Source organism: Trachemys scripta, chromosome 13 (assembly GCF_013100865.1).
Source record: "Trachemys scripta elegans isolate TJP31775 chromosome 13, CAS_Tse_1.0, whole genome shotgun sequence".
Lineage (NCBI taxonomy): Eukaryota > Metazoa > Chordata > Testudines > Emydidae > Trachemys > Trachemys scripta.
In genome coordinates, this window is record NC_048310.1 from 35,544,465 (window position 1) to 35,569,291 (window position 24,827).

At 42.3% G+C, this 24,827-nt stretch overlaps 1 protein-coding gene across 4 annotated transcripts in view; it reads right to left on the reverse strand.

Annotated features, from left to right (window-relative positions):
* The window catches only part of C13H16orf70 (chromosome 13 C16orf70 homolog), a 53,503-nt gene extending 29,371 nt beyond the window's left edge, over nt 1-24,132 (reverse strand). For 3 of the 4 annotated variants that reach the window (XR_004647976.1, XM_034788266.1, XM_034788264.1), the window contains exons 1-5: nt 23,114-23,584; nt 22,043-22,169; nt 13,795-13,877; nt 8,939-9,022; nt 2,337-2,380 (exon numbers count right to left, since the gene is read on the reverse strand). Coding sequence is in view for 3 of the 4 variants with exons in the window: in XM_034788266.1 (XP_034644157.1) it covers nt 2,337-2,380; nt 8,939-9,022; nt 13,795-13,877; nt 22,043-22,106 (275 nt within the window). In the remaining variant the exon portion in view is untranslated. Of the gene's footprint in view, nt 1-2,336; nt 2,381-8,938; nt 9,023-13,794; nt 13,878-22,042; nt 22,170-23,113; nt 23,585-24,068 lie in introns of those variants that run through there. The other variant, XM_034788265.1, reaches the window with a different exon arrangement.
* Between the last annotated feature and the right edge of the window lie 695 nt (nt 24,133-24,827).

The following is a 24,827-nucleotide window of genomic DNA, read 5'->3' on the forward strand; positions in this document are numbered from 1 at the left end:
AACAATGTATTAGATATTCAATTCAATGATTCCATAGAGATTAAAATCATCAACTTTTGATGTAGACCCATTTATAAGCCGACCCCCACTACTTTGGGGTCACTCACTTTGTTGCTTCTGTCAGTCAACCTCACTGCACACACCAGGGGCTCCTTACATTGATCTTCGAGCCACCCTCCCATTTCCTTCTATTTTAGGAGGTTCCCTGCAACCCTCTATCCTCTCCCTTATGCCTGGGGCTGTGTGTGTCCCCATTCTCCCCCAGGCAGTTTTACTTTGTACCGCTCCCCCATTCCCCTACGCCAGTGTCCGCCATTCCTATTCTCCTTTTCTCTTTTTCAGGGTGTCAACATTTGTATACCACCTGGGAGGATGGGCAGATTTAAGACGAGGGGGTCTATTAAAGATTCGCTGTAATTTTGGAATTGATTGGAGGCTATGTTCAAAAGTTAGTGTTACATCTAAACAAAGAAATGCTGTGAAGTTGAGTTTTTGCCCTCACAAGCTCAGCCAAAAAACTATATGAATTTTTTGTAATGGAAGGGAAATAATTCTTAAAGCCAAATTCTATTCTTTGTTACTCCTTCATAACTCTACTGATGTCAGTGGAGTTACTCTGAATGAGTATCAGGAGTAAGGAAGCAGGGTTTGGCCCTTAGACTTCTATTAAAAGATAATACGGGATTTATAAAATCAGACTCTACCTTCATACACATAATATGAAAAGTTCCCAAATCCATGATTTGCAGCTTTTTTGAGTTTTGCTTTGGTGAGAAGAATTTGACCCTGATTTCATCATTTGACACCACTGCTTGGGGGTTAGACTAAATTTCCTTTGCGGTCCCTTCTAACCCTATAATTCTATGATTGCTACAAGAAATTTGGAAAGAAGAAAGGTATTACAGCCATTTTATATAACAAAGAGGTTTGAAGGGACAGCCATGTGGGAGAGCGAGCACTGATCTCTTTTCCAAAAAAAAAAAAAAAAAAAAAAAAAAAAAGATCTTTCAGTTAAATTGAACTATTGCAAACATCTGCGGGTATTTCTACAATCATTCTGTGTACGTGGCTTCCCAACCTTCAACTCCCATTACAAAAAAGTTTTGATAAGTTCTGTTTCAGGTTCAGCCCTGGAGCTCAAGAAACTCAGAGGAAAAATATAGACAATGACATTTCCATACTCATAAGGTGGGCTTTTGAGAATAAGAAAAAGATGTACTTTTGATTTTATCAAAGAAATTCTGCCTTTGGTTTGCATAAACCATTTCAATAGTATGTCCACTAAAATATTTCACAAGGATCATTTTTTTATTATGATAACTAACCTTTGATAATTATGGGATACAGGCTTTAAAATAAAAAAAAAAAAACTCTAGATACAATACCACATACTGTATGTGGCAGTGGGATGCTGTTCAGTTTATTTTACCTAATTAACATTCCCTACCACCACATTTACACTTGCAAAATAATCAGTGAATGGAACACACAAGATGAAAAATTGATGGCAACCAGAAAAAAGCCAGATTCCCAGAAAAATGGGTGTTGCTGCCAGTCACTAACACAAGCACTATATACCACCCAGACTTCTACATCCACCTAATACATCTCCAAATAACTCCCATAATGCGCGTCTGTGTGGAACATGAAACCTCAACTGTATTGTGTAAGCCTTCTTTTCTCTCCCCTGCTTGATGTCATATCTGTCCCTAGATTTTAAGGGTCCTTGAGGGAGAGTCTGTAACTTTATTCTATTTGTAAAGGTCCATGCCCACCTTTCGTGCTACATATACATGTTTCATAATACCGTAAGTTGAGAGCAGAAAGTCTACAAACCTTAGAAGAAACAGGGGATTGGTAATGTACACAGGGAATATGCTTAGGAATGTTATCTGAATTTTGTTCTCACTGTTAGAGTAGCATATAAATAATTGAAAACTCTTCCCCAGTTAAACAGAATAATTATAATAAGCATAAGCAACAAAATACAGTATAACTGACCCAAACCAATCCTATTGGCACCACAAAAATACTGATCCAACATGCATCATGCCTACCAACCTTAAACACTGAGACTCCTGTTCAAAATGTACCCAGAACTCATTTCTGTTGAGAACATGTTCTTTAATTTGATATATTATGAGAATATCGCCTATAATTTACTTCTGAATAATTAAATTAACTTCTGATGAAAAAATATGCAACTGTTTTCCTGAAGAGAAATTAATGAGACAAAAATTCAGTGCAGTCCAGTAATTATGACTGGAGTGAAAAAGAGATGGTAACTAATATATCATGTGTGACCCAATGGTACGTGATAATCTTAAATCACTTACCAATATTTTAACTTCACCTTAGTCAAGTCATAAACTTCAATCACCTGAAAGACAGAAAATAGAAAAAAATTATTGCAGTTCCACAGGATTTTGAAATAGGATATTTAGGGCAGACTACTGACCCAAGTTAAAAGTTATTACCGCAAGTTCACCTTCTCTAGTGGAAATCTGTTTGGTTTTAACTGAATCAAGACAGATTAGAGCAGTGGTGGGCAACCCGCGGCCCGTCGGGCTAATCTGTGGATGGGCTGCGAGACAGTTTGTTTACATTGACCGTCCACAGGCACGGCCGCCCGCAGCTCCCAGTGGCCGCAGTGCGCCGTTCCCGGCCAATCGGAGCTGCAAGAATCAGCGCGGGCCGCAGGGACGTGCTGGCCGACGCTTCCCACAGCTCCCATTGGCCAGGAATGGTGAACTGCGGGCGGCCATGCCTGTGGACGGTCAATGTAAACAAACTGTCTCACGGCCCGCCGGTGGATTACCCTGACGGGCCACAGGTGGTTGCAAGTTGCCCACCACTGGATTAGAGACACAAGATGGGTGAGGTAATATTTTTTTGGGGGACCAACTTCTGTTGGTGAAAGAGACAAGCTTTCGAGCTACACAGAGCTCTTCTTCAGGTCCTGGAGTTAGTCCAATAAAAGATATTACCTCAGCCACCTCGTCTCTCTAATATTCTGGGACCAAGATAGCTACAACAACACTGCAAACAAATCAAGATAGATTAGTGAGCATCAATTTTCAGAGTTTATCACAGTTCTAAAACAATCACCAAAAAAACCTCAATCATGTAACTGACTCTGCGAAGGTGGATCCTTGCATCTGCATGGAACCTGCTGACATCAATGGGAATCTGTGTGAATGGATCGTTTTGGCAGATTGGGGGCTAAAGTAGTATCTACAGAGCAACTTCTTTTAAGCAACCTCTGAAGGAAGTGACAGTAAATGGTTACCAAATGGAGGTGGTCTCCTAATGGAAGTGCAACAGATGTGCCATCAATACATTTGAAGATTCTTTGGGTTGGACTCCTCAGACTGCCTAAAAATGGTGGTTCCTTGTACAGCTTTCACTATATTCAAACTCCTCTCTCATTTTTTCACTCAGCAAAGTGATTTGCGGCAGATATAAAAGTTTTAATTTTCACTGTAAACACACAAGACACCTATCCAAAGGCTTTAGGTGCTGTAACAGACACTTAAAATAGCCATCCATAAAAAAGGGTAACAACAGACCAGAGGCATAATAACTCTTAATATTTTTGTTTTATGTACATATATTGTTTTTGTTTAATTTAGAGCTCTCCTCAGAACCTCCACTATGAGGGCCTGATCCTGCATTCATTATTGCAGACTCTTGCACCTAGATGGATTCCTGTTGATCTCGATGAGTCTCCTTGGGGAATAGGAATCGGCACTAATGGCTCCTGATGCTAGATTGGGCCTAAAGCAGATTTTCAGCGAATAAAAAGGGATTAAACTTGACCCCCTCCATCCCCGCAGGCTCTCTCCTAAATTTAGATACCTTTCTTCCTGTGCCAGCAGCTGCAGAGAGAAAGAGAGAGGATGGTGTCTAACTGCTGTGGGAAAAACAGGGAGCCTTGTGCTGCCCTGGATAATCCTTAATGAAGCTTTAACAGAAGCACTCCCTCTGTGGCTGGAGGAAATGCTGCTGTGGACACAGGGTCATGGAGGATAAAGGGGAACCCCCAGGAAATCTCCCATCATAAGTAGTACTGAGAATTTTGGAGAGACTTTTAAAAACTCTACTATGCTGCATATTAACTGAACACACATGGTTTTAAATTCATATAAATGCCACCGACCAAGATGGAAGTCTTGTTTTAGTAATTTGTTTGGTGAATATCCCTATATAAAATATTCTAATGTACATTTAAAACTACACACAACATTCTGTATAAAAGTACTTCATGTTTAATGGTATACTGTTGACTCATAAGAAAATGAAAGTTTCCCCAAGCAAAATGACAAGTATATAGGAAAAAGCCCATACACTTTAGACAACTAAGAAGCTGAGTACGAAACACATTTTTATTGGCAAACTCAACTTCAAAAAACAAACAAAACCCAATGAACAAGCATTTCTCTCCTGTCCATTAAAGCAAGTTTATATATAAATATAGTTGCCCTAGTTCTGCTTCTTAAAATCCTGGATACTTTGTATTATTAGAATTTGATTCAACCCTTCGAGATTGCCTGCTACGATCTAATAGATGCCCCAGTAAGAATAAAGATCATTTAAATGGCATTACTGTGAGTCAGTACTGGTCCTATTTTTTTTTTTTTAATTCTATTTTCTTAAATCTTCCACATGCTTATTTTGCACATGGACACCTCTGGAAGTGAAGGGAAAAATATCTAGCCTAACTCAAGAATGGAAAATACTCAGAAGCTTCTTATGAGTGCTGGAATCAAAGGCTGCTGCCTGGCTAAAACAATTCACGATCCAGGAATATAATAAAGGATGAATCAAAGAACACAGAAAGAGCACAGTCAGCTAAGGGAACAGTGTGTTCGGTCAATGAGCTCCAGGTCAGCAAGAGGCATTGACAGCTGTCAAAAAAGTGCCAATTCATCATCAATAGGCTTGACATAATTCAATGTTTTTTATTATCGCAATGGATGACACTGGTGTTTATTTTAATCACTTTTTACTTTTATAAATTTAAATTTTCAAAGTTGGGCAAAATTATGGCGTTTAAGCTTTTTCTCTTTTTTACTGATTTAAGTTTTCACATTATGGGAGGAGTCAAACAATTATTGCATGACAGACACTGAGAATCAACAAGTTAAAGTTTTATAACCATTAAAACACAAGTTGTCAACATCACATCAAATATACTAAGTACAATATTCTTAAAAATCAAACTCCAATAAGTTCTCAAGCAATATTTCTCTTACTATGCCTATCTGTAAATTTCAGTTATCACTGATGGAAATATTTTTAACTGGTTTGTGTGTGTACTGTGAAATTGACATTTACCAATAAAAATCCAATTCTTCCAAGCCTAATCAAATCATCATCCCATTATTCAAACTCAAAATCTATTAAGGTCTAGCACACAAGAGAAAGAAACAGGTTCTATTTTGGAATATTTATAGATAATTATGCAGTCCAGCAATACCCAGTGCATTTACATAAGCTCACAGTCATTGCAGACACACCCACAGAAGAAATACTGCAATAAGCCATAAGGCTAAGGCAGGACTTTTTAAAAACTAGCTTAGCTACTATTGACAAAGCAACCATGGTATTTATTCCACTGCCCATACAAGCAGATGTGTAATCAGCAGCATTCAAACCCAATTATTGATCAATCTCTGCATAATCAAGAAGCTTTTGGCTTGAATTTGAGAAAGGTCAGTAGTTTAAACAATTTACTATAATCTAATATTCAAAGAATTTTAGAGCATTTACAGGTTGAATATTTAATACTTTACAGGGCTTGTAGAATTTGCAAGGCAACAGGAAACGACAGCATAGTGGAAGTCTAGCTCCTTCCCTAGCTGAATGGGAGTGGGGGGTGGTGAGAGGAGGAAGGTACTTGGACTCATACTAGAGTGCTATCCCTAAAAGTTGGTCCAGGGCACCATGCTTCATTTCAGCCTCTGGGTAATATATACAACAGACTTAAAGACCCCTGCATCCCTCTGGTTGCTGGAAGGCACAGAGAGGTGTCTTCCCACCCACAGAGGCACAGAACGCATCTCATGGATATTGCCACTATTCCCTCAGCCTCCTAACTCTGCCATTCTACCTTCTAGAAGCCTTTATTTATTCTCATCTTCCCCATGACCAGCTCTAATAGCTGCATACTATTCAAGTAACAGCAGAGTGAAGTGACATGATTTTTGTCAGTTTCACTGCTGAACATTGGGTTCTGAACCATGGAGAAACTAAAATGAATCATGCCATCTTTACAGCAGGCTCTAATAATCCCCACCTAAAACAAATTCTTCTTAAAACAAGTCTGATTACTCTACTAAGAAGTGATCTGAAATAAATGTGTGTGTGACACAGAATATGTCCCAAGCAGCTTTATAAATATCAGTTAAATTTCACAAAATACTTATTGTATCCTTTTACAATTGTACAGTTTGCACAATTTACAACAGAACTGTTGACCCTCTAAGATTAGAGACCAAAATGCATTTTTGCTGGACCACTAAACCAGATCAGTTTGTTTAACCCTGCTATTTTTAAACAAATGGGTAGTAGGAGGATAATTTAAATACATAAGAGTGAGGAAGAATAGAAGGGAAACTCCTGAATATGTGCTATGGTCTCCAAATGACATTGATCCCACCCTCTGAAAAACTGAAGTGAGAGATTTGGGGGTGGCGGGAGAGAAGGAGCTGCTTTATTCATTAAAAATGAGATTCAGAGGCTCAGATAAATGGCAGGAAATGAGATGTATAATTGAAGTGATTATTTCAGTCTTATCAAGCTCAGTTTCTTTAAAGAAATTATGCTACTGAAAAGAGTTTCTACAGTCAAGCAACAACCCACATTGGGAAAACGCAGCTCCTTCTGACAGAAAAACAGCTTTAAAACATCCTGTTAATAACCCTAACGTCACTTCCGCTGTTTGAATATCAATGAGACTTCTGTGTTAAAGACAGCAAGATCCCATTAATACTGGAAGGATTTCATAAACAGAAGCTTCCACAATTCAATTATAAACTATAATCCGGCCCATTCTGAAGGAGGAAAAATATCTGACCACATCTCATTTCATTTCCATTGACTCTTAATGGAAAATTAGTATGAAAAATGCAAATATTAACTTATTTTTAACATTTAAGGTATACATCTAACAATTATAAAATATATGAATGCATAATGGTATTGAACTACAAAGAAATCTTAACTTTAGTTAAAAATAACAATCCAAATTAATAGCGATTCACAAATATTTAGTCCATTAGAATATCTTGCATTTCAGTTGATTAACTTCCTCCTCTCAGCTGTCTGTAGTGGCTTTAAAGTGATTTTTGTGCTCATGAGAAGTCTAAATTGAAAGCTTGGAGAGCACAGTTCTCTATAGACAGAACAGGTACAGGCAAGGGTAGAGAAAACAAGGTTCCATAGAGCAGCAGTTCTCAATCAGGGGCCCCTAGGGGGCCTCGGGCAGTTTTCAGGGGGGCCTCCAAGCAGGGCCAGCATTAGACTCGCTGGGGCCCACGGCAGAAAGCTGAAGCTCCACTGCATGGGGCTGAAGCCCAGGGACCTGAGCCCCGCCACCCGGGGCTGAAGCTGAAGCCTGAGCAATGTAGTGTAGCTTCATGGGAGCCCCTGTGGCATGGGCCCCAACCTTGCACCTCCCTAGCGCCGCCCTGGCTTTTATATGCAGAAAAACAGTTATTGCGGCACAGGTGGGCCGTGGAGTTCTTATAGCATGTTGGGGGAGTGGGGGGGACCTCAGAAAGAAAAAACTTGAGAACCCCGCCATATATCACCCTTAATGGTGGTTGGAAGGGTGATGTGAGGCAGCCTCTCCTGGAGGAACCACTGTCAGGGTTGACAGTGTAGATCACTAATCATGTTCACACAGTACTTCTCTTTTGTACAGGTGATGCCAAGTAGCATGGCAATTTGTGCCAAATGGGTAGGGGTTTTCTGTCCACACATTGTCCACTAGAAACATGGTAGGGTGTCACAAAGTTGCTTCAGAAAGACTACTGAATGGCCAACACTGACTGTTGGTCAGAATTTGGGGCAGAACTTGAATTGGTGACTCAGTGAAAGGCTCAATACCCCACAACCAATACACAGCTATGGTGTTTTAATTGAGAAAGCCTTTTTATTTTGTAATAACCTAATCAAATCTCTACAGAGTCGCTCACCTGTACTTGTCCATTTGCTTGGCTGAACCATGTCACCTCAATAGCAGCATTTTCTCTGTTTCTCCTAAATTCTGTGAGTAGGGTAGATGTAACCAGCCTGGCTTCTAGTAAATGTGATGAAACTGCAAAGCATTTGTGGGAGATGCACCTCTTTGAGCACAGCATCACTTAACGGATACTGCAGGGAGCATTGTTGGAATGATGATCTCAGTCTTTGGTACAAATGCCAATTCAGTGTAAGCTGAACTCCATGGAGGAGTACCTGTTTATTTGAATTTGGTCTTCTGAGATGCCACATGACTACAGGTGCACTAGTGGCTACATGAGTATACCATGAATTTAGTTCAGCTTAAAGCAAGAATTAGGGGATAAAAAAATGTTTATATGGATAAAATGGAAGCAAAGAATAAAAGGGTAAATGGAAAAAAAAACACCACCACACATCTACCCCGACTACAATAATGCAGGATCTGATCTCAGCCATTTTTAGCATATGCCCAATTTGGAACAAAGTAGGGAAGAGAGGTCACATTGGATCACTCTTGAAAATGCCCAATATATTTCAAAATATTAAGATATTCTGTATTTACAGTTTGACCATTAAAACACAGCGATAGTCTTGTACTGCAAGAGTGTGTTAAAGTTGGCATATAAACACTATGTAAAAATAAAAGGATTTGTTAACTTAAGTTATTTTAAGAATAGGTTAGAATCTATTTTAGTTACTTTTTTTGTACCTTAAGTCTCTGATTGAAAGCATCAAACAGCAGTTTGATTCCGTCCTGAGTCAGGTTAAGGATGAGGTCATGGCTAAGAGGAGACTGTAAAACAAAAACAGTAGAATCATTTAGATGAAAAGCTGATTGTTGCCACATATATAAAAAGCAAAGAAAAATATTTTTCCCAAATGGTCAATTCAATTGGCATGGCAACCAATTGTTTTGTTCTATGTATACACCTAAACCAAAGTACATGTGGCCAACCCGCTTCAGTTTTCCTATTTAATGAAACAGAAGTGTTGTTGATAAGTTCACACCTTGCATAAACTCACAACCAAGTAGAAATACAGCTTTCTTGCTGCTTTTACAGATAGAAAAAGGGCCATTGAAACTGACATTTTAGGCTTAGAGTGAAAAATTGGAACACATGTAGGAGAGTTTGTTGCACTCAGCACTGGTGGGCCCATCTTATGAACAGAAAACTGAAGAGCCTCTCCTCAGCAATGATTACATATTATACTTAAGAAAGTGATATGCACTTCAAATATCAAAGAATATCATAACCAGTCTGGGTAAAGTTCTAAATGGAATATTTCAGACCCTAGTGCTGCAAATTTACGTTTCCTTAGTTACTGAGTCATAACTAGGTGCCTAAATAAAAGCCCACTGAAGTGAACAGATATTTGACTGGGTTCAATGAGTTTTGGATCAGACTCTAAGGCTGTCTCTGTTTTCAGTGGTACACTGTGATAGCAGTTCTCTACTGCCAACATAGTCCAGGCATACTCACTAAATTGTCTCTAGCACAGCCAGTCTGACCACATACCCCCCATTCCCGCACGCGCATGCACACACACAATGAAACCCACCTTTCCAACTTCTCCCTGCAGGGGGAGAAGGTTGGTAGGTAGGCAAAGGCAGCCAACAACACTAGGATTCACAACCTAAGATAATGCCCAGCACCACGAGTCTTGCTGTGAATCCTGCCCCTCTGGAGGAACTCAAATGGGGGGACAGTACTAGGAGAAGTTGACTTAACACGAACAGACAGTCATGGCAGCAGAAGGGAGAGCTATATTCACAGCATATCTACGATGTTTAGTCAGATTAAATAATTAACGTAAACCAACTGTACAGGCCTCCTGATGAGAGAAATTAGTACTGTTTTTGTAAAATATAAATAAGGTTTACTATACATCAGAATTTCATAGTTTTAAAACCAAATTTCTCATGAACAACCGACAATAGATGCTTTATGCCACTGAAAAACTTCAGGGATACACTTTCATTGCTATCCCTGATTGATATCTTGTAAACTAACCTGAAAACTGCCATAGGTCCACAACTGAACAGAGCGAATCCTGGATCTCAGACCAATGTGATTTTAAATCCCTTCGCCTATTTAATTCAGGCTCCTATCTAATCCAGTTTTTAAATAAAAGTCGAAGGTGCAACATAAATGCGGTTTATTCCATGACTGTTTTGTAGTTAGACCAAAGGTGATTTGAAATATTTTATGTACTGTATATTTTCCCTATGATTTGTTTTAACTGCTACTATAACAATATACAACAGTCCTCTCTCCAGAAATGCCGCATAGGATTTGTCTTCCTTTATGGAGACAAATTTTGGGGCTTTTAATCAACTGACAATGCCCCTTTAACTATGAGAAGGGGAAACGGAAAATACTTTATCACGGGAGGGGGAGAGACAGACTCAGGAATGCCATCAGAAACTCCAACAGCAAGCATTCTTGCTCTTCACTCCTCAAATGATCATAAATATAGAAATGTTTTTATAGTATCGTATTTCCTGAGGAAAAATGTTTGATAGGTACAGTACCAAAGATAAAGATATTCTGAACATTGGGAATGGTGCTAAACACATTTGTATTTAGATTATAACCACTCCATAGTAAGTATCTCATCCACCCTTACAGAAAACCAGTTCTACCCAAGCAATAAGGTAGCTGGCAGAAAGTAAACATGCAAATGTGCAATGTTGTCTAGAATTAGGAGGTATTTAAGCATGTCATATATCAAGAGAGAAGACTATCAGTGCCAGCATTCGAGCCTTTCTGATGCTGTAGAAAATTAATTCAGAGAGCTTACACACATAGTTAAGAACATGCATTGTGTTATGACGAAGACATATTAAATAACTTTTCCGAATGTGTGTGATGGGCTCTGCATTCCAAAGATTTTAGTACATATCCAGGAAATTAAGCAAATTGAGTTCTACGGTTCTAGGCAGGATGTTTATAAATTTAATTCAGGCTTAGTGTGAAAGTTGAAAACATTATTAACGAGGGAAAACAAAGATCTGAGAGAAGGCTTGGTAATTACCACAGCCTGCAGCTCATCTTCCCTTCTGGCAGATTTTATGGCCAGGAGAAAGAAATTTGGGGGACACAAGTTAAATTAATGTGATTTTTAGTACTCAAAGTGAAACTTCAGATATGACCGAAAATCCTAGGAGGTGGTTGGGATTAACCCTTCCCAAAAGGAGGGGATTTCTATACAATACCATTCCACATAAGTCCATGGGAAATGGAAGGTATTACTATATTCTGACGGTATAAAATGGAGGGGGAGATTTATAAAGGCACAAATGGGAGTTAGGTGCTCGGCTCACATTGCCAGTTTAGAAATAAAGATACTAAATATCCATAAATAAATATTCACCAGCAATAAAACCCCAGAATTAAGCTTTGTCCTCAATTTACAGTTACAGAGACAGGTTCATAAAGCTTTCCTGCTGCATTTCAGGCTTCCCATGTTTGTTAAGATCAGACCTTTAATATGAACAGAGCTGGCTGAATTTGAGAAGTCTTTTTAGATACATTTTTAAAGAATTAACAAATGCTCTTGGAGTTTCAGGATAGTAGTCTAGATGCTCAAATATTTTAAGCTATTATGTCCTATTGTTTAAACATATATTTAAAAAAAACATCATGGGGAAGATGAGTTATTCTCAATGTTTAAATTCAGGTATATGAACATAACTCTTTTTGACCAGACAACATAAGAGACACTTCATCAAGGCCCTGAAACCAAGTGACCACACCAGCAGAACCCGGCACCCATGAAGCCCTACTGAAATCAATGAGGATCTGCCCCAGGACAAGGTTGGGCCCACATGCAGTCAGTTGCAGGGCTGGGGCTTAATTAATATAAGTGCTTAGTATGGAGTGGTTATAAACTAAACACGTGTTTAGAACCACTCCCAATGCTCAAAATACTTTTATCTTTGGTACTGTACCTATCAAACATTTTTCCTCAGGAAACATGATCCCATAAAGACATTTCTATATTTATGATCATTTGAGGAGTGAAGATGAACAAAGGTCTTTGAGGAAAGATCCCTGGTCAGCCTCAGCATAATCTTTCTAAAAGCACAAAGCACAATCAACAATATGTTATGTTTTCTAGCACTGGGATATTAATCCTTGTATTACACCACATCATAGAACGAAACAAGGATTACATTATTCTTCTAAATAAACCCAGAAGATATTCTGCAGTGAACTGTACTGACAGGGGTTGAGAAAATGTGGGACACAAACTAATGCTGTTACTAACCACTGTCATACAGATGGTCTAGTCTATTATTTGTAATGGGCTACATGTCTAATTTGCAAAGTAAATATGTAGCCATTATGAAAGCCATAAATCTATATTACCTGGAAAGAAAAAAAAAGGATAAAACTCATTTAATTAATGAGATATGTATCTGGCAGTAAACCAAAGAGTCAGGATTCTCCCTTGATTATTTTTGTACTCCTATGTCAGAAGATCTCTTGCTCAGTCTTTAGATTGTTGATACAAATTCAAATTGTAACAGATTTAGTTAAGGACAATGTGAAAAAGTCTTCTAATCTACTGCTTCCTTAAAACAACAGGACACATTACAAGCTTATTGTAGCTGAGAACAGGCAACTCATATATATTTTCACGGCATTTGGTATCCCCACCTCCCTTCCTCACACTCCCCCCAAAACTAGAGAAGTTCAAAAATGTATTTTATTGCACCTAGTTAATAGATTTTGCCTCCAGTACACTACAGAATGCAAAGCAGGACGGACATCAAAAGCATAGGAACTAATGTAACACCGGATAATGTTTAAATCATGCAAAAGCATGATTAAGACATCTAGGTGTTTTAAATTACTGCACCTGCTTTTGCAAGCAGAACTGCTGATGCACAGAAGAGCAGGAGCAGCATTTCCAATGGGCTCATCATCACTGCATCAGACAGGACTGGAGAAAGTGAGAAGCATCTCACCACTACAAAATATTACAACACTTGACAGAAACAATGCACAAAGATTGGAAGATCACTGCCCAGCTATTTAAAGAACAGGGCTGTAGAAGTCCTTTCCAATAGTATAAAAACTAAATTCAGTTTCAAAACAGCCATTACTTGTTTAAATCCTTTTATATCGAGAGTCAGAACCACTCAATATAGCAACCTTAGCAATAAACTCCCCTTTCTCAACGCACTATTTTCCAGAACTCCCCATCCTACTAAAACGTGTCAACATAAAAAAGTAGCATTCACCAAAGAAAGAATGATTGGTGCCTGAAAATTCCAAGCTATAGCAATATCATGCCATAACAACGAATCCTAGGAGCTGATAAAATATTTTGATTACCCTCCTCAAAGAGTTATTAAAAAAACACACATAATATTTAACTAGCCACTTTTAAAAGCCACACACTTCAGGATGAGTGATATTAGACAACAGCCACAACATGTGGCGGAACTATACACAGCGTGTAGCATTACACAACATCGACACACCGTCATATCGTATTGCTTAGTTATCACAAAATTATTACTTGAACAACCTGGCAAGGTCATTCTCTACTCACCTGCTCACTGTAGAGAACCTGGACGTTTTTGATAATACGACAGTGTTTCTGAAGAATTGCTACAGCTTGAGCCAATGGCATTCCTGTAAATAAACACAAGTCATATTTCTCGAATTTGTCCACACAGATATGGGTTGAAGCGGAGGTAAAATTGGCTCATCGCCTAAAAGAAGCAAGTTGCAGCATAAGGATTTGCAAACAATAACAAAAGCCTACTTCACTTGTGACCTCAGCAGTGTTTCTGGAACAGAAAGGTCTGTGCTTATCCACCAAACAATAAAGTTCTTCTACTCAAAAAATACAGACTGATTATCTCCAACAAGGGCAAAATAAAAAGCCAAAGTTTATGCAGAAAGAGTCCACATTTTTCTTACATGTATACACCAATTTTCTATTTGAACCACCTTTATTGGTGGATTTAATTCTCCAATAATGTGTCTAAGGGCCTGATCCAAAGCCCATTACACACCATTATTTCTAAAATAAATTATTTTTGCAGAGTCAAGTACACTATGCAAGTTAAGGTAAGCATGTGGTTTAATGGTAAGAGCCTGCTGCAATTCAGTTTCTAACAGCTCAGTATAGACTTTAAACTAGATAATCTCGTTTTCTCGGTATAGCCATTACTACATAGGCCTGGTCTACACTAAGAGTTTAGGTTGAATTTAGCAGCGTTAAATCGAATTAACCCTGCACCCATCCACACAACGAAGCCACTTACTTCAACATAAAGGGCTCTTAAAATTGATTTCTGTACTGTTCACCGACGAGGGGAGTAGCGCCGAAATCGACATTGCCATTTTGAATTAGGGTCAGTGTGGCAGCAATTCGACGGTATTGGCCTCCGGGAGCTATCCCACAGTGCACCATTGTGACCACTCTGGACAGCAATCTGAACTCGGATGCACTGGCCAGGTAGACAGGAAAAGCCCTGCGAACTTTTGAATTTCATTTCCTGTTTGCCCAGCGTGGAGAGCACAGGTGACCACGCAGAGCTCATCAGCACAGGTAACCATGCAGTCCGAGAATCGAAAAAGAGCACCAGCATGGACCGTATGGGAGGTACTGGATCTGATCGCAATATGGGGAGAGGATTCCATGCTAGCAGAACTACGTTCCAAAAGACAAAATGCCAAAACATTTGAAAAAATCTCCAAGGGCATGATGGAGAGAGGCCACAATAGGGACTCACTACAGTGCCGCGTGAAAGTTAAGGAGCTCAGACAAGCGTACCAGAAACCAAAGAAGCAAACGGAAAGTCCGGGTCAGAGCCGCAGACATGCCGCTTCTACACTGAGCTGCATGCAATTCCGGGCGGGGGCAGAGGGGGGTCGCCACCACTACCCCACCTCTGACCGTGGATTCTGAGGAGGGGGTAATCTCAGCCATGCTTGAGGATTCTGCGGATGGGGAAGATGAGGAGGAGGAGGAGGACGAGCTTGTGGAGAGCACACAGCACTCCGTTCTCCCCAACAGCCAGGATCTTTTTCTCAGCCTGACTGAAGTACCCTCCCAACCCTCCCAAGGCAGTATCCCAGACCATGAAGCCATGGAAGGGACCTCTGGTGAGTGTACCTTTGTAAATATAAAACATGGTTTTAAAGTAAGCTTTTTAAAATGATTAATTTGCCCTGAGGACTTGGGATGCATTCGTGGCCAGTACAGCTACTGGAAAAGTCTGTTAACGTGTCTGGGGATGGAGCAGAAATCCTCCAGGGACATCTCCATGAAGCTCTCCTGGAGGTACTCCAAAAGCCTTTCCACAAGGTTTCTGGGCAGTGCAGTCTTATTCCGTCCTCCATGGTAGGACACTTGACCACGCCATGCTAGTAGCAAGTAATCTGGTATCATTGCATGACAAAGCCTGGCAGCGTACGGTCCCGGGGTTTGCTGGCATTCAAGCAACATCCGTTCTTTATCTCGCTGTGTTATCCTCAGGAGAGTGATATCGTTCATGGTAACCTGGTTGAAATACGGGAATTTAATTAAGGGGACAGAGGTGGCCGTTCCTACTGGGCTGTTTGCCTGTGGCTGAAAAGAAATCCTTCCCTGCAGTTAGCCAAGCGCGGGGGGAAGAGGGGGAAGAATTGGCGAATTGGCGCTGAGCTTTTCGCGTTTGGCTAGCAGGGATCTTCCCTTTTATGAAGGCTGCAGAAGCCGAAAGACAACAGCTTACCATGGCCGCACGCAAGCCGAATTCTGTTGCCCGGACCTGCGTCTGTGATCTCTAACACATCTCAACCCAGAATTCCAATGGGCGGGGGAGACTGCAGAAACTATGGGATAGCTACCCACAGTGCAACGCTCCGGAAGTCGACGCTAGCCTTGGTACATGGACGCACACCGCCGAATTAATGTGCTTAGTGTGGTCGCATGCACTCTACTTATACAATCGGCTGCCAAAAATCGAATTCTGTAAATTCAGAGTAATCCCGTAGTGTAGACATACCCATAGAGAAGAGGGTAGTGTCAGCTCCTCTTCAGCAATGTGGTCAAAACTTTTGTTGTATCTTTTAATGAAACGTGATCATGTGTAAACAAGTTGTACATATATTCCTGGGTCCAACATCACAATTCGGCAGCTAAAAAAGCTTATAAACCCATACAGAAATATAATTGATTGCTACATGTCAATTCAGCTTTTAGAGTTCTGATTTGTTATTTATTTTAGCTCCTTGCCTCTTTCTAAATTATTTTCTTATTTCTAATTTTTAAATTTGAAATAAAGCGAAGTGTCCCTATTCAGGACAACATACCATGGGATGTGTTATTTTGGTCAGACTATATCTTATACTCTAAATGTAAATTTTTAATTGACAGATATAAATTACACCTTAAATGTAAGTAAGGCACTATTCTCGGTATAGAATCAGCTATGTAACATCAACCCCTAAAACAAGAGATGAAAGACCTTGTCTATATTAGAAAAACAACTATATCTACAGTAGAACCTCAGAGGTACGAACACCTCAGGAATGGAGGTTGTTCGTAATTCCAAAATGTTTTTAACTCTGAACAAAACATTATGGCTGTTCTTTCAAAGTTTACAACTGAACATTGACTTAATACAGCTTTGAAACTGCACTATACAGAAGAAATATGGTGCTTTTAATCATCTTAATTTAAATGAAACAAGCACAGGAACAGTTTCCTTACATTGTCAAACATTTTTTTTTAAACTTTCCCTTTTTTCCCCCATAGTTTATATTTAAACAGTACTTTAATGCATTTGCCCCACCCCTTTTTTTGTCTCTGCTGCTCCTGGTTGCGTACTTGCAGTTCCAAATGAGGTGTGCGGTTGACCGGTCAGTTTATAACTCCATGTGTTCCTAACTCTGAGGTTCTACTGTAATTTGTTGCCAGGTCAGTTCCACCATAGCAATAGTGGAAGCTGTAGCAGAGATGTGATGCAGACATTTTTACCACCGTGTTGTTAAAACCTTTGTCTCAGTCTTCTCCCCGCCGCTGCTGTCACTGGTGGAGAATTATGGGTGCAAGATTTTACAGAATAGGCAAATTTGAAGATGACTAATCAAACATAAGTACTGGATACAAATTTTGCTGCAAAGTTGTTCCCTGGAGTACACGTCAGTGAGAAGAACAAATTTCTTCATAAATGGCAGATTGTACTCCCAGGAGATATAAAAAGAAATACTCACTATCTGACATTTAAATTATTTTAAATAAGAACAGACAAGCTGACCCACAATGGCATTGCTCTCAGCTGCTGTGTGGGATACTCAGATTGAACTTCAAACCTCATGCTCTCGCCTATGATCATCAGAGGCTGGGTGTGTTAAAGAGGCTGCATAATCAGTCCTTGAATGGAACAAATAAGCTTTTCCAACACTTAATGCACAAAAAATTAGTAAGTTATATGGGGGTGTAGGGTGGGAAGAAGTTCTAAATCCTCCTTAAGAGCAAACAGGAGCAAAGGAGGTGAGAAAGTCTTGTACATTTCAATGTTAATACTGTATCAACATCAACTGGAGCATGGCAAAGCTACAAGCAGCAGTAGTGATATGTACACCAGGAATAGTTTGTAGGAGGACCTAAACAAAGGTGGGGAATGACCTTCCCCTCTCTTGCAGTAGACAAGAAAGCCAAGGGAGGGGCAGATTAACCAAGTACCTCCACCCCTGAAACACCTACACCTACAAGCCAGTAGACTCTGTGGTGAAAGAAGAGGACAGTAAACAGAGAATGCTGTTTCTCCAGCGTGCTATCTGGCAGGGTTTGGGAGGTAGAGGTGGCTTCCAATTTATTAGCTAGTAACCAGTCACATTCCAATATGGAAGATGGAGACCACAACCCGAGTCCAGTGTCAGCACCCTGGTATCCCAGCAGCCTTTACTATTCCAGCAGCCAGGACAGCAAGGCTGACTTCTCACAACGCATTGCCCATGGATAGTGGGCCCCCTCTGGCTATTAAGTGTCTGGGAAATTTTCTAAGCCCCACCTCTGTGTGTGTGGGGGGAGGTGAGGTGTGGGGAGGGAAAGCAAAGATGAAAACAGGAGAAAACAGACCTGAGGTCAGTGCAGGAAAAGATGAACCATGACTGATAGAAAATACATGAGTGAAACTAAGAAGGGAAAGAAGTATAACAAAAGCAAGAGAAATGTAAGTGAATTATTTTAAGTATATCAAATAGAAAGTTTATGTTGTCTATGGAACTATTATATGCAGTACACCCAGGAACAGAATCCAAGGTCTTGTCTACATAATTTTCCTGGTGTACACATCTCACACTAACCATCTCCACTAGTGGTTTAACACACAAAGCCCAAGTCATCAGCATTTCAAGAACCCCGTAACTAATTTTGCCCAGAACAGGTATAGACAACATGGTGCTCAAAATATCAGGAGCAGCCAGCAATCCATTTACAGTATGGGTCCCAACATTGCTACAACTGGTGAAACTGAAACAATTTTTAGCAACAGTGGGAAATTTGACAAGATATCCCTGAAGTAGACAGAGCTTAAGTGTCTTGACTGCCAGTTAGTCCCCTACTTCTAATCTACCTGGCCACACTATATATATATATATATATATCACACACTCATATGGTAGAGCTCTGTTTGTATTAAGAACTATAACGATGAATTTCCTGTTGCGTGTGCATGTATATGTAATCTCAACTTTAAGGTGGCATTAGCAGGTTTGTTTGCATTTTTGGTGAGGGAGGTTGAAGGGCATTTTATTTCCATGAGCTTGTTTGTTTTTATAAAGGAAAGTAAAACAATGAGTGCCCACACACCGAAATAAACCTGTGCAGTGTGATAACTATTTTGAAGTAGCTTTTACTGAACTTCAGATAATACAAACACAAAAAGATCAGTTAAGTTAGGCAGGGCTGAACCAGCAGTGAGCTAGCTATACCAACATGTTATTAGTATAGCGAGAGCACTGATATCTGAGCTCCAACAAGGGCTGTCTTAGGCAGAATACATAGCACACAACTAATCTGAAGACGACAACCATGTATTTACTTTGTGATAAGATTCAAATCATTGCACACTGAAATACCGGTAAATGCACGACAAGTTTATTTCTGTATTTTCAGGTACACAATACATCAGTGGTCACCAACCAGTCGATCGCAATCAACCCTAGAGGATCTCCCAGTCGATCTCCAGTGATGCAGCAGGGCAGCCGCTAAGGCAGTCTCCCTGCCTGCCCTGGCCCCACGCCACTCCCGGAAGCGGCCAGCGCAGACCTAGGGACGGGGTGGCAGGGGTCTCCCTCCACGCACTGCTCCTGCCTGCAAGCACCGCCTCCACAGCTCCCATTGGATAGGAATGGGGAGCTGCAGCCAATGGGAGCTGTGGGGGTGGTGCTTGCAGAGAGGGGCAGCATGCAGAGCCACGTGCCCCCGAAACACCCCAGGGGGCAACAGGGGCGCGTTAGCACCTTCCGGGAGCAGCATGGGGCCAGTGTAGGCAGGGAGCCTGCCTTAGTCTCACTGTGCCGCCGACCGGGAGCCGCCCAAGGTAAGTGCCACCCGGCGGGAGGCTGCATGCCAACCCTGAGCCCACTCCCAGAGCTAGCACCCCATACCTCCTCCCGCACCCCGAACCCACTCCTGAACCCCAAGCACCTGCCCCAGCCCAGAGCCCCCTCCCAGAGCCAGCACCCTACACCCTCTCCTGCACCCCAACACTCTGCCCCAGCCAGGAGCCCTCTCCTGCATCCAAACTCCCTCCCAGAGCTTGTACCCCTCACCCTCTCCTGCACCCCAACTGCCTTCCCCAGGCTCAGCCCAGAGCCCCCTCTCACACTGCGAACCCCTCGGCCCCAGCCCAGAGCCCGCATCTCCTCCCAAACTCCAACCCCCTGTCTCAACCTGGTGAAAGTGAGTGAGGGTGGGGGAGAGCGAGCAATGGAGAGGGAGGGGATGGAGTGAGCGGGACAGGGCCTTGGGGAAGGGGCAGGGAAATCCTGGGTGGCCCTTAAATTCAAAAAGTGATCTTGGGCGTAAAAAGGTTGGAAACCACTGCAACTGTGTATGTAAATGTATAAATACTCCTCCATTTATTTCAGTGATTATTTGGATATACAAATATTGGGTTAATCAAATTAGTTGTACAATAAAAATAGTAAACAGTCGAAATACTGCACAAGCTGCTAGTTTTCAGATGTAGGAACTCGAGCCTTGCAAACTGAAAGCTAAGTATACGCCAAATCTTTGAGCTTTTCGAGGCTCACATCCTGCAAAGAATTACACACATTTTATGCAATGCAGGTCTATTCACAACTCATACAATTAAACATATGCATAAATCTTTGCAGGATCAGAGCCAAAATGAATTAGCTTTTGACTTAGGAGAGTAAAAAATAAATATATATACACACACACACACACACACACACACACACACACACATACATTCTACATCTTTTCTTCCCCTCACTCCATATACTAGTGACTTCAAATGGTCAAGGAGAATTTTATGAAACGTTATAAAAAAGAACTTCACTCTTTGGACTGAGAACGAGCATGGAAAATGTCAGCTTTCAAGAACAATTCAGAAAGACAGTGTATTGAGAGGCAAGTGTGGCTTTGAACAGGCTTAACTGCATTGCTGCTACCATAATCATAATATACCCATTTAGCAGCTGCTTACCAAAAAGACAATTGCCTAATATAGACACGAAACCAAAATCTTTTCCGCTTATCAGTTCATGTCTGAAACAACAGCTTCTGCATTGTTTAAAAGTGCCGAAAATACTGGCCCCCATCTGCAGCTCTCTCTATACCAGTACTCCCACCACTGTTATCCCAGTGGTTCAGAACCAGCAATAGCAACGTTGGGGAATTACAGGCAAAGCAGTATGGTGCAGAAACTCCTAACACACACACACGATTGTAGAATAACCTCATAACTGCTTACAATTAGTAATGTAGTAATGTTTAAATGCTGATCGCTTATTACTAAAATATAGTTTGAAAAGTCAATCATTTGTAGGAGGACCCACAACATATAAAAATCTACTGCTACACTTAAGTGCCTCAAATTAGTTCTGAACACCATCAACTAAATTTGGATTGGTTGTAAGAGTTCTCTCGGATACACTGCTGGGGGGAAGAGAAGAGGAATCTACCAAAGAAATGGACTGTATAGAACCACTGGAAGCAGAAAGGCTTATTATGTGACCTTGGGCAAACATTTAAACTCTGTTTCCTCATTGGTAAAATGGAAATGCCACAATTCAGTTATCCCAATGAGGATGTTGTGACGTTTAAATAGTATTTGTAAAGTGCTTAGCGATCCTGGTACAAAAATCACTCTATAAATGCAAAGTATTAGTAAGTTTTTGAGCAGGCTGATGTCACTTGATTGATATTACCCAGACTATGATCAGTACATCTAGGTCATCTCCTCCGGGTGTTACTCAAAATGACTGGTCCAAAATAGCAACAAGAGGCTTTGGAGGAAGTATGAATATAAGGAAATGCAGATGATAAATAAAACATGAGTCAGTCTAAGAGCATCCTTAAAAACAAACATGAAGTATTCTTTCATATATACATTAATATTCTCAGTATTATATAAGAGTTAGCATTACTTTGCCTTGTTAAAATAACTGCCAAAAACAAAAGAGACAAAACAAAGTCTTGAGGAATTCATCTTCAGTAATTCAGAATAACGCTAGAAGCATTAGGGAAACCTCTGGCCGTCGTTACTTCTTATTAGCACAGCATGGAAAAATGTGATAACAAGGCAAGTGCCAAGCACAGGACTTACCCAAGGTGAATTCCCATTGTTCATTCCCAAGAGATCGCTCGGGAACCACTTCTAGATCTAGCATTGGCTCTGCCAGAGTATCGGCCCAGTAGTCACACAGCAGATCACAATGTTACAGCAGCTGGACCTGTGTTGGAGCATGACAAAAACACCTAATTTACAATCCTCATCTGACTCTCAGGGAACAACCCAAACCAACATGCAATTATCCCCCTCCCTCCTCCAAGATCTGATGGAGAAATCACTGCTCATGTCTGGCGTTCTCTCTTCTTTGGGATCTTATTCCATTCCCTCCCTCGTCTCTGTCATCAGACCCCATGCAAGTCTAGCTAAGACCTGGTCTACACCTAAGACTTAGGTTGACTTAGCTACATCACTCAGGGCTGTGAAAAATCATGCCCCCAGTGACACAGTTAGGTCAACCTAACCTCCCATGTAGATGCAGCTATGATGATGGAATTATTCTGTCTACCTAGTTTTGCCTCCCAGGGCAAGTCTACACTACAAAATTAAATTGACTTAAGTTACATCAACGTACAGCCACTGCAGTAATTGAATCGGTTTTATACATGCACACTATGCTCGTCAGCGGCACATGTCTTCACCAAGAGCACTTGCACCAATTTAACTGCCAGCATTGGGCATCGTGGGATGGTTTCTGAAAGGCAGCAATACTCGATGTAAGCAACACAGCGCCTACACGGACGCTGTATCCACCTAACTACATCGACTTAATCATTACGCCTCCCGAGGAGGTGGAGTTATTAAGTCAGCGTAGTGGGCGAGTTATATCGGTGGGAGCTACATTTTAGTGTAGATGCGCAGAGAGTTAGTTCGGCCCAAACTGCCTTACAGCAACATAACTGTGTAGTGCCGAACATGCCTCAGATCGGTGGATTACCTATATCCACAGAACCACCACCACCCCCCCCTCCAGTGACAGGAAGCATCTACACTGCAGCTATTCGGAGGCACAGTGGCGCTGTAGTGTAGACATACCCTTAGATTGACAGTTTTTTGGGGTAGGACTGTTTGGACAGTATTTTTATTTCACTAGAGCGCCTTACATACCTACGACACTATATAGCTATTAAATAACAGATACAACAACGATGTTCTTAAGAAATTCACAGATAAAAGCTGCTGGAAAACAGATTGGAAAAGCTGGGCTGTCTCATTCCTTCTGGTTTTGCTGCAAGGATGAGAAGAAATCCAAGTTGGGTCGCTGAATCGTAGGTAAACCACAGGGCTCCCATACAGTACAATACCCCAGTTTTAGGGCTACCCTGCTGATCCTTCTGTGTGCCCCATCCCCAGAGTCCTTTCTGGCACCCTCCACTCCCCTGATGGGCCCTTGCCATTGGAGAACCGCCTTCCCCCAATTCTTCATGCCCCCCCCCCCCGAAAACAGGGCCACGACCCTCCACCTTTCTACACTGTAAGTGCTTTGGGGCTAGGACTGTCTTTTACTACAAGTCTGTAGAGTGCCCAGTTGACTTATGGCCTTTGGCGCTACCGTCACAGAAACGTCGGCCACACACAGTCCCCCCCACTCCACTCCAGCCCCCCTCAACCCCCACAGATCCCCCCCACTCCACTCCAACCCCCCTCAACCCCCACAGATCCCCCCAACCCCCACAGATCCCCCCAACCCCCACAGATCCCCCACTCCACGCCAGCCCCCCCGAACCCCCACAGATCCCCCCCCAACCCCCACTCGCCTCACCACCCGCTAGAGTAGCGCCCGGGAGACCCTCACACCGGGGCCAAGAGCCCCCCCCCCGGGAACAGCGGCTCCGGGGCCCCTCACTCCCCAGGCCCTGCGCCCCCCACCCGAGAACGGGCCCAAGGTCCCCCCGCCCGCAGCGCCAGCTCGCCCGCAGCGAGGAGCAGCTCCCGGCCGCCGCGCTCATCCCGCTCCGGGAAAAGGGGGACCGGCCCCCCCCGGCTGTGTGCGCGGGGGTGGAGGGCGCCCCCGCCGGGGCATTAACACCTCCTCCCCCCGCTCCGAAGGGCCGCAACTCACCTCACTTGCGGCTGCTGAAAAAGCCCTTTGCAACGGCCCGTCAGGCGAGACCGCCCCGGGTGGGCGGGGCCGGGACTGGGGACTGACGCGGGCGGGGCCGCGTGCGTGTGCGCGCGCGTGCGAGAGGCGCGAGGCCGGGGGTTAGAGCCCGTCTCTGGGGCTGGGGAGCGCGTTCGCGTCCCGACTGTGCCACAGACGCGCTGTGCAGCCTTGGCCAACTCACCTAGCCTAGGCACCCACCCTGGGGGCCGGGCCCCAAAACCAGGGGAACCACTAGGGGAAAGGGAAGGCAAGGCTGGGATAAGGGGAGGGAGGTGGGGAAAAAGAGGCAGGGAGAAGGGGAAACAAGGTGTTGTGGGGATAACAGAGAAAGGGGGCCAGACCCCTCCAAGACCAGCCGGTGGGAGGGGGAACCATGTCCCCTCTTAGGGGATGGTTGGACCAAGGAGGTCTATGGTAGGGGATTGGGGACAGCGCCTCATTTTAGCATTGTCAGCTCCCCAGCATTCAAAAATCAGGATTCTGCCCCCCAAAATCCTGAGATTGGTTTAAAAATCAGGCAATTTATCTATTTGTTTGCCTTCTGGTTTCTGGGGCTTTGGGGTGCACTTGGGTCACATCACATTTTCAGGCTTTCCTCGGCAGCCAGAAGGGCTAGAAACATACATCAGTTTAAAATGCGGAGAGTCTCCTGCGCTTCCTGTTGTGCAGCAGCCGGGACTTTAAGAAACACACCAAAAAAAATAGCAGGAGACTTGC